Source organism: Nerophis lumbriciformis, linkage group LG11 (genome assembly GCF_033978685.3).
Source record: "Nerophis lumbriciformis linkage group LG11, RoL_Nlum_v2.1, whole genome shotgun sequence".
Taxonomy (NCBI): domain Eukaryota; kingdom Metazoa; phylum Chordata; class Actinopteri; order Syngnathiformes; family Syngnathidae; genus Nerophis; species Nerophis lumbriciformis.
The window spans coordinates 42,658,328-42,670,827 of NC_084558.2; the positions used below are offsets into that span (position 1 = coordinate 42,658,328).

Below are 12,500 nucleotides of genomic sequence, written 5' to 3' on the forward strand. Positions count from 1 at the left end.
TTTCCTCCCCGGCCTCCATCTTGCTCTTCGCATGTGTCTGCCGTTAGTATACAGGTCAGTGTGGAGCTTTAAATACATTTTTGGCCGCCTTGCTCGCACCTGCTCGGACGACAAGAGGTAATATAAAAGTTTTCTTCTTTCCTGTACATGTCTCGAACACGCCTAAAGCTTCCCGCTTAAGCTTGCTCGGGTTTATCCACCCGTGCTAGCTAGCGTGCTATTAACTATTTGGTTGTTTCCGCCCTGCCTGCTAGGTTAGCTTCCAAGCTAACATAACTTTACATTGTAGCATCTTAATAAGTGTGTTTTATTTAATGCTGTCATGCATGTTGTTGACGTGTTGATACCACTTGGAGGACTTCTAGAAGACCAAGTCAATGTGTACACATACTAACATTTTACAGATGGCAGCATGGTAAATCACGTGGTATAATTAGCTGTTGTGAATCAGTTGTTTTTGTGGTTATGGTCATAAAACACTGGCCTCAACATTAGGTACACCTGTGCAAGCAAGGGAAAAGACGAGGAAATATTAAAGCAAGCTGCTGCAGTTGTAATAAATCCTTTCAGGTTGTTAAAGTATATGAATGATTATTAAACCTGATGCTCTATGTTTTTGTTTGCAGATGAAAGAAACAATTATGAATCAAGAAAAGTTAGCTAAACTGCAGGCGCAAGTCCGCATTGGTGGAAAGGTAAGACAAGATGCTAATTTTTTCAAAGTGTAACAGATAGGGGTGTAACGGTACGTATCTCGGTTTAGAGGTCACGGTTCGGTTCATTTTCGGTACAGTGAGAAAACAATAAAATATAAAATTTTGGGTTATTTACCAAATTTGCAAAATCTTCCACCAAAAATATTTTTCTCAGTGGAATATTTGATGGGAAGTAATCGGAACCTTGGATAGGTCAATAATTCATAAAAACATTGATTTCGATTAGAGATGTCCGATAATGGCTTTTTTACCGATTTCCGATGTTGTCCAACTCTTAATTACCGATATCAACCGATACCGATATATACAGTTGTGGAATTAACACATTATTATGCCTAATTTTGTTGTGATGCCCTGCTGGATGCATTAAACAATGTAACAAGGTTTTCCAAAATAAATCAACTCAAGTTATGGGGAAAAATGCCAACATGGCACTGCCATATTTATTATTGAAGTCACAAAGTGCATTGTTTTTTTAACATGCCTCAAAACAATAACAGTGCAATACTTTTTCATAACATGGTCACTACTGCCTAGTTTCTCTTGTTATATTTTTATTTTACTGTTATATTTTTATTCTCATTGTTGCTTTTTATTTTTATTCTTATTGTAATATTTTTCTATTTTGTTTCCAGTTATACCCCCATTATTTACTTTTTAAATTCGATCTCAATTCTGTACACTGCTGCTGGAATTGTAATTTTCCTGAGGGAACTCTCCTGAAGGAATCAATAAAGTACTATTTATCTATCTATCCAAACAGCAGCTTGGAATTTGGGACACGCTCTCCCCGAGAGAGACTATGAGGAGGTTGAGGTGGGCAACGTGGGGGTAGGGGATAGCAGGGGGGTTTATATTGTAGCGTCCTGGAAGAGTTAGTACTGCAAGGGATTCTGGGTATTTGTTCTGTTGTGTTACGGTTACGGATGTTCTCCGGAAATGTGTTTGTCATTCTTGTTTGGTGTGGGTTCACAGTGTGGCGCATATTTGTAACAGTGTTAAAGTTGTTTATACGGCCACCCTCAGTTTGACCTGTATGGCTGTTGACCAAGTATGCGTTGCATTAATTCGTGATGAGAACAGCCGGTAGATATTATGTGACTTGGATGGCACGCACGCAAAGGAAATGCCTTTAAGGTTTATTGGCACTCTGTACCTCTCCCTACGTGTACACGGCGGCGTTTTAAAGTGTCATACATTTTACTTTTAGAAACCGATACCGATAATTAAGAAACCGATACCGATAATTTGCGATATTACATTTTAAAGCATTTATCGACATCCCTAATTTTGATTCAATATTATGTTTTGAGCAATGACAGTTTGAAAGAAAAAAAAGAGCTTCGTTTTATTAGTCAACATTGCAACTTTTTCTAAATTACATTTCACCTTTAAGCTTTTTTATTTCACTTTTGTTATGTTTTTGTTTATTTTAATAGTATTTTTAGAATGTGCCGTGGGCCTTTAAAACATTAGCTGTGGGCCGCAATTGGCCTCCGGGGCACACTTTTGACACCCCTGCTATAGATAATAAAAAATTTAATCTGATAAATCCATCCATCTTCTTCCGCTTATCCGAGGTCGGGTCGCGGGGGCAGCAGCTTAAGCATGGGGAGCCCAGACTTTCCTCTCCCCAGCCACTTCGTCCAGCTCCTCCCGGGGGATCCCGAGGCGTTCCCAGGCCAGCCGGGAGCCATAGTCTTCCCAACGTGTCCTGGGTCTTCCCCGTGGCCTCCTACCGGTTGGACGTGCCCTAAAAAAATTTAATCTGATAAATCTATGGATAAAAAGCAGAGCCTGGCGACGCATGCACGTTTATCACAACTCTCTCTGTCTCTGCCCCTCCCTCATGAATGCTGTTGCACGCACAATTTGTTTTGTTTTAACCTTCTTAACCCTGAACGTACATTGAAAATACACGCAACCCTAACTCAAAATGCCGGACATTTGAGGCATTTAAGAAACTCCGCCCTGACAACAAAAGAGGACATGTCCGGTGAAAAGAGGACGTATGGTTAGTCTATCGTAGCCCGGTCGCTGTCTGCCTCGGTGTGCATTGTTTACACAACGTGCGTTACGCTACTTAAAGGGGAACATTATCACAATTTCAGAAGGGTTAAAACCATTAAAAATCAGTTCCCAGTGGCTTATTTTATTTTTCGAAGTTTTTTTCAAAATTTTACCCATCACGCAATATCCCTAAAAAAAGCTTCAAAGTGCCTGATTTTAACCATCGTTATAAACACCCGTCCATTTTCCTGTGACGTCACATAGTGATGCCAATACAAACAAACATGGCGCATAGAACAGCAAGCTATAGCGACATTAGCTCGGATTCAGACTCGGATTTCAGCGGCTTAAGCGATTCAACAGATTACGAATGTATTGAAACGGATGGTTGTAGTGTGGAGGCAGGTAGCGAAAACGAAATTGAAGAAGAAACTGAAGCTATTGAGCCATATCGGTTTGAACCGTATGCAAGCGAAACCGACGAAAACGACACGACAGCCAGCGACACGGGAGAAAGCGAGGACGAATTCGGCGATCGCCTTCTAACCAACGATTGGTATGTGTTTGTTTGGCATTAAAGGAAACTAACAACTATGAACTAGGTTTACAGCATATGAAATACATTTGGCAACAACATGCACTTTGAGAGTGCAGACAGCCCATTTCAGGCGCGCTAAGAACATATATTTTTCCACGATTTCAGCACTCAGGTTAACCATACCTAAATAGACACAAAATACTGCATTACACAAGACTACCCGAATATACTCGAATGATTTGAAAAAAATAAATGTTTTTAAGCTAAATTATTGGTAAACACAGTTTATGTATAATAATTGACGTAAAACCGCAAGTAATGAATAATGTTTTCATCAATTAATATATTCTGTAGACATACCCTCATCCGCTCTCTTTTCCTGAAAGCTGATCTGTCCAGTTTTGGAGTTGATGTCAGCATCTGCTTTGAGTGTCGCAGGATATCCACACATTCTTGCCATCTCTGTCGTAGCATAGCTTTCGTCGGTAAAGTGTGCGGAACAAACGACTGACCATTTCGTCGGCTTTCCCCACAGCCTCGTATTTTGAACAAATTTCGTCCAATTTCTTGTCACTTTCGCATCTTTGGGCCACTGGTGCAACTTGAATCCGTCCCTGTTCGTGTTGTTACACCCTCCGACAACACACCGACTAAAGTGAGAAAATGGCAGATTGCTTCTCGATATCGCTTCGAGAGCGAATAATAGAAAGGCGTTTAATTCGCCAAAATTCACCCATTTAGAGTTCGGAAATCGGTTAAAAAATATATGGTCTTTTTTCTGCAACATCAAGGTATATATTGACGCTTACATAGGTCTGGTGATAATGTTCCCCTTTAATATGTCCGTGTGGAAACTCATTCGGTACACCTCCGAACCGAACCGAAACCACCGAAACGGTTCAATACAAATACCGTTACACTCCTAGTAACAGATACTTTTTTAGTTTTTAATTCTGTCAACACGGGACTGGATACATTGTTTTAGACAGATGATTGTATATAAAACATTATGCTCAACACAAACACTCCTGCGGGTCATGAAAAAGCATTAAAAGTCATTAAATGGGGTTAGCACAAATTAAGGCTTTAGAGACAGACTTCCTTTTATTGTCATTCAAATTTGAACTTTACAGTACAGATAAGAACGACATTTCGTTGCATTAGCTCATGGTAGTGCAGGATAAAAGAGCAATAAGGTGCAGATATAAATAAACAGATTACTGTACAGATAAATATAATTCACTTTTGCATATGCATCCACGTTTATGGATTTATGTTATATTGAGTACAACATATATATATGTTATATAACTTATAATATATATTTAAATGGCATTAACAAGTACGATGTCCAGAGGCCTTAAAGAAATTCCATACAATTGTAGGACCGGGCTGATAATCGATAAGTCAATTAATTGAACGATGAAGTGCTTTGTTCTTCGTCTCTTGCTTTCAAAATGGATAATACATCACTCTCAGCACCTGAGCACATTTATTTGACAGTAGAATTAAATGAACAGAGTGAACCCTCTTTTCAGTCGTCCACAATCTTTGCAGAATATACACGGACATCGCCTCGCTAGTTGCGACTGGCTCGTGAGAAGCATTGCTTTGTAACACCAAAATGATTTTAAAGCCAAATGTTCCCGAGTGGGAATATTTCCTCATCAAACTGAATGAGCAACATTGCAACAAAAAAGACAACAAAACAAACCACCCCGCCCAGTTTTTCCAACTGGGGGAAAGATGCTCTTCAAGATGCTTAATATTTATTAAAGTACAATTTTTGGTAACAGGGATTGAGAATTAACTTAAGTTTGTTTACATATTTAGGATAATTACCATGTTTTGTGGATTATAGAGCGCACCAGTCATTCAATCAAAGTTTAAATATATAGCCCTTAATTGCAAATGTCTCAAAGGGCTGCACAAGCCACAAGGACTTCCTCGACTCAAAGCCCACATCAGCGCAAGAGAAAAACAGTATATAAGCCGCACCCACTTAATTTGAAAAGGAAAGCGTATATCCATAAAAGCCGCACCGGACTATGAGCAGTACATGTATACGTTGCAAAATGAGTTATGTATACCGGTAAACAAATAATTTATAAATGTTTATTTACATACCTTTTTAATTGTTTCCAAACGGTGTCTGTAACACGGCAGTAAAACGGCTGATCAAACAAAACAGAAGTCATTGCGCTGCTGACCCGTCTCCGCTCGGGATGGTTTCCTGCTGACCCCACTGTGGACTGGACTCTTACTGTTATGCTGGATCCACTATGGACTGGACTCTCACAATATTATGTTAGACCCACTCGACATCCATTGCATTCGGTCTCCCTAGAGGGGGGGGGTTACCCACATATGCGGTCCTCTCCAAGGTTTCTCATAGTCATTCACATCGACGTCCCACTGGGGTGAGTTTTTCCTTGCCCTTATGTGGGCTATACCGAGGATGTCGTTGTGGCTTGTGCAGCCCTTTGAGACACTTGTGATTTAGGGCTATATAAATAAACATTGATTGATTGATTGATTGATTGTCATGGAACCACTAGCTGCGCAAGCTAGTGCTCCAATCAGCTAAACAGACTCAATAACTCCACGGTGAATTAGTGAAACTGAAAGAATATAAAATAATGCCATTGTAAGTTAACACTAACACAGACATCCGTGAACGTGGCAGCATATTAGCTAATGCTAACGACGCCAGCTTTGCGATAACATGTATATATATGCATGGAAACACTCCTACAGGCATCATACCTGGGACATTTTAGTAAGTATAAATTGTTTTAGTTGTAAAACTTACAAACATTGCTTGGAGTGATGAGTGAAGAATCCATATGAGTAGAAACGCTATGGACGGCTAGAAGACGGAACACTTAGGGCTGGCCGATATTGCCTTTTTTTAATATCACGATATTTTAAGGTCATATCGCGATACACGATATATATCTCGATATTTTGCCTTAGCCTTGAATGAACACTTGATGCATATAATCACAGCAGTATGATGATTCTATGTGTCTACATTAAAACATTCTTCTTCATTATGCATTAATATATGCTACTTTTAAACTTTCATGTAGAGAAGAAAATCACAACTAAAAAATCACTATTTTTTTCATACGGTGTTGATCTGGAAATGTTTGCCTCGGCATTGTGATGGTGTGGACGTGTGGCACCAAACGGAGATGTTGACGTGCGGAGTAAGCACTCTTCCTTGTCTAGCGGGTGACTTTTCAAATGATGCTACATATTAGCAGTGTAGCCGAGTGTCCTGGGTTCGCCTATACAGTGTACTTATCTAATAAAATAATAAATGGGAGACATTAGAGCAGGTTCGGTAGCCACCACTTCTTTAATGTCAACATCACACACCTCCTTCCACAACCACACACACCCGACGTCACAGCCCTACGGCAACAACTCTGGAGGGACAAAACTCCTCCTCCTTACCTAACACACTCCGGTAACTTGGGACACCCTGAACTGTTTGTTACAGCAGTAATGCTACTTTTTATAGCAACGCTTTTGCCCCACACTTGACAAATTACGGTTGTCTGTTCCACATATTCCCACTTGAAGCCAAACCACCGCCAGACGATGGACCCCCTGCTGTTTTTCTTAGGAATTCATTATTCCTTCATTTGTTACCAGATTCGCACCTTCTTTCTCTTGTATTACCACTAGCATCACAGCTAACGTTAGCCATGCTGCTACCTCTCTGCTCGGGGAGGGTGTACACGTATGTGACGTATTTAAGAAGGTGCGCTTGTCTGTCTGTGAGAAGAAAAGACAGGAAAGAGCGAGGCGAGCCCGCAGCTAAAAGCAACTGCGTGAGAACGTATACTCGATATCACGATATATTCATTTTCTATATCGCACAGAGACAAACCCGCGATATATCGCATATATCGATATATCGCCCAGCCCTAACAACACTTGTAATTTGGGCTTAAAGCACTAAACAGAAGGGCACTGCAGTGAGCGAACTCATCCATGTTTTTTTTTTTTACTGTACCGTATTTTCCGCACTATAAGGCGCACCGGATTATAAGGCGCACCTTCAATGAATGGCCTATTTTAAAACGTTGTTCATATATAAGGCGCACCGCATTATAAGGCGCATAGAATAGACGCTACAGTAGAGGCTGGTGTTACGTTATGCATCCATGAGATGGAGCTGTGCTAAAGGGAATGTCAACAAAACAGTCAGATAGGTCAGTCAAACTTTATTAATAGATTACAAACCAGCGTTCTGACAACTCCGTTCACTCCCAAAATGAATAAACAGCTGTTTTATTATTTTCCCTGAGGTGAAGTCAGTGACGTGGTGTTTTGTTTATCTTTTAACAACAACAACATTTATACCACATAGTGGAGGGGAACTTTTCCTCCATTCAATAAACACGTAAAAAAAACAGTGATACTGTTACGGTTAGTGCAATCACAATATAGTAACACTCCAAATAGTGCAGAGCAACAACAATATATCAATAACTCAACGTTACGTCTTTTCATAAACCGAAAGCACCAAGAGGCGGTTAAATTCTCTCACTGCTGCCCTATTCCCGTGTTCTACTGCTGCTCTATTCCCGTGTTCTACTGCTGCTCTATTCCCGTGTTCTGCTGCTGTTCTATTCCCGTGTTCTACTGCTGCTCTATTCCCGTATTCTGCTGCTGCTCTATTCCCGTGTTCTGCTGCTGCTCTATTCTCGTGTTCTGCTGCTGCTCTATTCCCGTGTTCTACTGCGTGACTGATCGCCTTGAGTTTAAACTCTATGTCGTAAGTGTGTCTCTTAATAGGAGCCATTTTTGGGTCTTTACATAAAGTTAGGCGCACCGGATTATAAGGCGCACTTTCAGCTTTTGAGAAAATTTGAGGTTTTTAGGTGCGCCTTATAGTGCGGAAAATACGGTCATTATTTGTGTTATGGCCGTCAGTGGGGGGGGAAAAATAAATGTATTAGCTGCACTGTTTTATAAGCCGTAGGGTTCAAACCGTAGGGAAAAGTAGCGGCTTTTAGTCTGGGACTTACGGTAAGTTATTGACCTTCCAATTACAACCCTAATGAAAACATGTTTATTGCATTCAAAAGGGTTACCTGCATCATTATTTTATATAGTGATTACATTAGTGTTTAAAAACTTGTTAACTATTCAAGACGATCATTGTCAAATGCTAATTATTTTGTCTATGTAGACAATTGTGAGATTTTAAGTCCTGTACTGTATTGTAGGGCTCGATATATTTTTACTTAAACTTGATATTCGATATATATCGCTATACTTTGCGGTGAAAGTATACATATAAAGATATTCATTTTTGAGTGAGATTCAGTGAAATTGAAGTGAATGACAACTGTAGTGTAAACAAGATGGGTATAAACAGCACATAAAATAAACTGTTTAAGTAGCACAGAAAAATAGAAAAATATTCTTTCTACGTAAAATAAATAAAATAGCCGTGCAAATAATACAAAAGGTATTAAACTCAGATAAAAGATCATTTGCATGCAGGCACTTTTTAATTCCCATTAAGGACGATGTAATGGACTATCACACACGTATGCTTCTGGTCAGCACCAACTAAGTGACTTGACTACATTGTGAGACTATGATCTTCATCACTTTGGCATACATTTTTGTGCAAAATTGTGCTTGGCAACTGGAGAACAGTTTTTATTTGTGCTTACATGGTAAACAACTCAAATAAATGTTGGAAACCTGTCCTACAGACACCCACTCTGATGAAAGTGTAACTTTATCATGTTATGTTGATTGGAGACTAAACTGTCCACATGTGTAATTATGAGTGTGATTGGCTGATGACCAGTCTAAGGTGTAGCCCCGCCCCTCGGCCTAATCAGCTGACTTGACACTAACACTAGATGTTTCCATGACGACCGTTAACCACAAAGTCCTGTCAGTTTGTCAATGTGACCTGATGGAGAGTGTCTTGTTCCACATAGAAGCAGATGTCCGTGTGTGTGTGTGTAGCCACTGTCAGTCCTGAAGAGTTTGTGGCGTTGTGTTCCAGGGCAGCGCCCGGCGAAAGAAGAAGGTGGTCCACAGGACGGCGACGGCCGACGACAAGAAGCTGCAATTCTCCTTGAAGAAACTGGGAGTGAACAACATCTCGGGCATCGAGGAGGTACGTCCCCACTTTGGACCGCCTGGCTTCCCGCGCTAACGTGGCACCTGTGTGCAGGTGAACATGTTCACCAACCAAGGCACGGTCATCCACTTCAACAACCCCAAAGTGCAGGCCTCTCTGGCCGCCAACACCTTCACCATCACGGGACACGCAGAGACCAAGCAGCTGACCGAGATGCTGCCTGGCATCCTCAACCAGCTGGGAGCCGACAGTCTGACCAGCCTCAGGAGACTCGCCGAGGCTTTGCCCAAACAAGGTGGGTGTGACTTCACATATTAGTCGTGTACGGCCCATACTGCTCTCCATTTAGCAAGTCTTTGCTAAATGATCAAAAGTCAAAGTAAACATGCTTGGAATTATGAGTCAAAATTTCATTTCACTACGCTCTTTTATTTATTTTATTGCACCTATAGTCTGTCACGGCTGTCCTAACTTTTTCCACTGAAGGTCAAATCATTTGAATATTTTTCAATTTCAAAACCTGATTAAATTATATAATATATAAAAAGGATGTTTTTCCCCTCAATTTTGTTCCCGGGGAACAGACTTATTTATTTTTTCAATGCTTAATGTAAATCTTTAGATCAACATCTGTGGTAACATACTTTTTTTTATGTTTTAATGCGCTTGTTTTGTACGGCACAACCACAAAATAGGCATTGTTTTCCTCTAAAAAATTCAAAGTGTAATGTTGTGATAGTGAAGTAATTGGAGCCTTAAATGGGTAAATAAAATTTAAAAAATCATTATTTTTGGAGCTATGAGTTTAAAAAAAAAAAATCTCACTAAAATAAGTGGTGATCCTTAAAGAACTCCACTCCTAAATGTGAAAAATTCAAAACATTTTTTTTCACTTTCAACAATTAAATCTTTAGATCAACTTCAAAGCTGTCAATTATAAGTTTTTAGTATTCTGTTTTATGCCTTTTTTGTAAGATTAAAAAAAAAAAGTCTTTTACATGGCAAAAACAAAATGTGTAATATTCTCCCTCTAAAACATTGCAAGGTGGAACATTTGATGTGAGGTAATCCACATTGGACGATAGAAAACTTACTTGACTAATACGTGTGAGATGATCTCAGTAATAAATATCAGTGCAAACTGAAATCATGCAGGCATGTCTAAAAGTATTTATATACACACTCAAATCTTTTTTACAAAATATATATTTTGACTAAAATACAGTTAGAAAAAAAGTATTTTGTGTGTCGTGTTTATGCTTAACTGAGTGTTTTAGTCTTGGTGTTTTCTCTGATTTAAGCTTTTATTCTTTTAAATATTGCTTTGTACTGTATGTAGTATGTTTATATTGATTTAAATAATTGCTTAACAAAAACTATTTATATTGGTCCCTGAACGCACGGGAAAACACCTGTCTCGGGTTCTGGTTCGGGTCACTTTGTCCTAAGAGAGTAGGTTCAATAACACAATTGATCATCTTGGTTGATCAGTGTTTATAAAAGTGCAGATAAGGAAATATAATAAAGATGTCAGCGTGTAGGTGCAGCTACTAATCACTGTTTTTCCTTTATTTTAACTTAAAAGGGTACCATTAACCGTTCTGATGCTGCCAGTGGTCATTATTAGGGTTTTTTCCTACCATGGCCTTCATCTGCTGAAACTTGGTCAAGTCGACAGTTGCAGCTTAGATAGTCGCTGACGGATCATTGAACTTTTTCAGTTTGACACATTCTGGAATGTAAATATTTGAATGTAGAAATCCTTGAATTACTTTAAGTAAAAAAAAAAATAATAATTATTCAAATTAAAATATGAACTAAATGTATCCATATCCAAAGTCTAAAAAAATGTGTTTTTTTCCAGCCACAGATGGAAAAGCACCGGTTGCTGCAATAGAAGAAGAAGATGATGAAGTTCCAGGTGAGAACTTAAGTGTTCCTGATCAACAAGAACATCAGGACTTGGTCTTCACACTGCATGAGCCATAAGTGTCCTGCAGGTGGCGCAAGTGAACAAGCTTCTTCTCCTTGTCCTTTCAGATCTGGTGGAGAACTTTGATGAGGCCTCCAAGGGTGAAGCCAACTAGCAAAAGGAGGAACTGTGGAGCATCACAACTTGGGGTGGCTATGTCGGGTCTTTACCTTTTCAAGAGGACACGATGTCTTCATTAATGTTCCTGGTGGTCCAATATGCTGAATGATTGTCAATGTCTTTTAATGTCTGCGTGCTCGTCTTACTGGACGCTCACACTTTTTCTGTGGCCTCCTTCAAACTGTCATGTCTGCAATTAAAGTGTTAGCTACTGTCAATCACCGAGTGCTAGTCTTGAAACATTTTTATTTAATGAACATTCAATGCACATCTTGCTACTTAACTGCAGCGAGCGAGCATCAGGCTGGCTGTTGGTCAAATGTCATGTTTTACAACAATTTCTCATCAAACTCCACAGAAAACAGCTTTACAGATGTCATGTCTGCTGACTAAGTATGTAAATTAAATACTACACGGTGGACAACATGCAACACACACAGTCTTAATTTAAGTGATAAATTAAAAGGTACTAGAAGAAAGTGCTGTCCTTCAGTCAAACATAATTCTTACCTTTTTAAAGCAACAATAAATATAAACTTGTTTTAAATGAAGATTAAAAGTGCATGCAAACTTCTCTACCAGCACCAGTGTCACTCCCTGATGGCCATCAGCAATCTCAGCAGATGTCCTTCCATCACCTGTTGAACTAAACACACACACTAGTTAGCATTAGCAGCAATGCACCAGCTTTTTTTCCACACTTGCATTACTGTTGTAAAACACAGCCAGCATGAGTCAATTTCTCCTGGAGCACACATAAATGTGTACGGCTGGACGCAGCTTGACACCGGGACAGACTATTTTCTGAAGACCTAAGTTATTGGCTCGCAACACACTCTGAAGACAAATTAAACATCCTGGATTACAACACTACATAAAAGTTTAATATGCATTTTATTTTGGGAGAAATTGCATGTGGCTGCTGAACTAAAATGCTAACAGTTAGCATGTATTAAGCACCACGTCATATGACTATAAAGCATACACATGCAAAATTAGCCAAAAAAGTTAGCAAGTGAA

General features: G+C 39.5%; 2 protein-coding genes across 5 annotated transcripts in view; one reads left to right on the forward strand and one right to left on the reverse strand.

Moving 5' to 3' along the window:
- Positions 1-11,698, forward strand: part of btf3 (basic transcription factor 3) — an 11,727-nt gene extending 29 nt beyond the window's left edge. Inside the window, exons 1-6 of one of the 3 annotated variants that reach the window (XM_061966533.1) lie at positions 1-117; positions 627-695; positions 9,311-9,424; positions 9,482-9,683; positions 11,253-11,309; positions 11,429-11,698. The exon at positions 1-117 is cut by the window's left edge and continues 29 nt beyond it. In XM_061966533.1, the coding sequence (XP_061822517.1) occupies positions 627-695; positions 9,311-9,424; positions 9,482-9,683; positions 11,253-11,309; positions 11,429-11,475 (489 nt within the window). In that variant the 5' untranslated portion in view covers positions 1-117 and the 3' untranslated portion in view covers positions 11,476-11,698. The remainder of the gene's footprint in view (positions 118-626; positions 696-9,310; positions 9,425-9,481; positions 9,684-11,252; positions 11,310-11,428) is intronic. The other 2 variants (XM_061966535.1, XM_061966534.2) reach the window with 2 other exon arrangements.
- An 11-nt stretch (positions 11,699-11,709) lies between these two features.
- Positions 11,710-12,500, reverse strand: part of ankra2 (ankyrin repeat, family A (RFXANK-like), 2) — a 12,284-nt gene continuing 11,493 nt past the window's right edge. Inside the window, exon 8 of one of the 2 annotated variants that reach the window (XM_061966530.2) lies at positions 11,710-12,118. In XM_061966530.2, the coding sequence (XP_061822514.1) occupies positions 11,970-12,118 (149 nt within the window). In that variant the 3' untranslated portion in view covers positions 11,710-11,969. Of the gene's footprint in view, positions 12,127-12,500 lie in introns of both variants that reach the window. The other variant, XM_061966531.2, reaches the window with a different exon arrangement.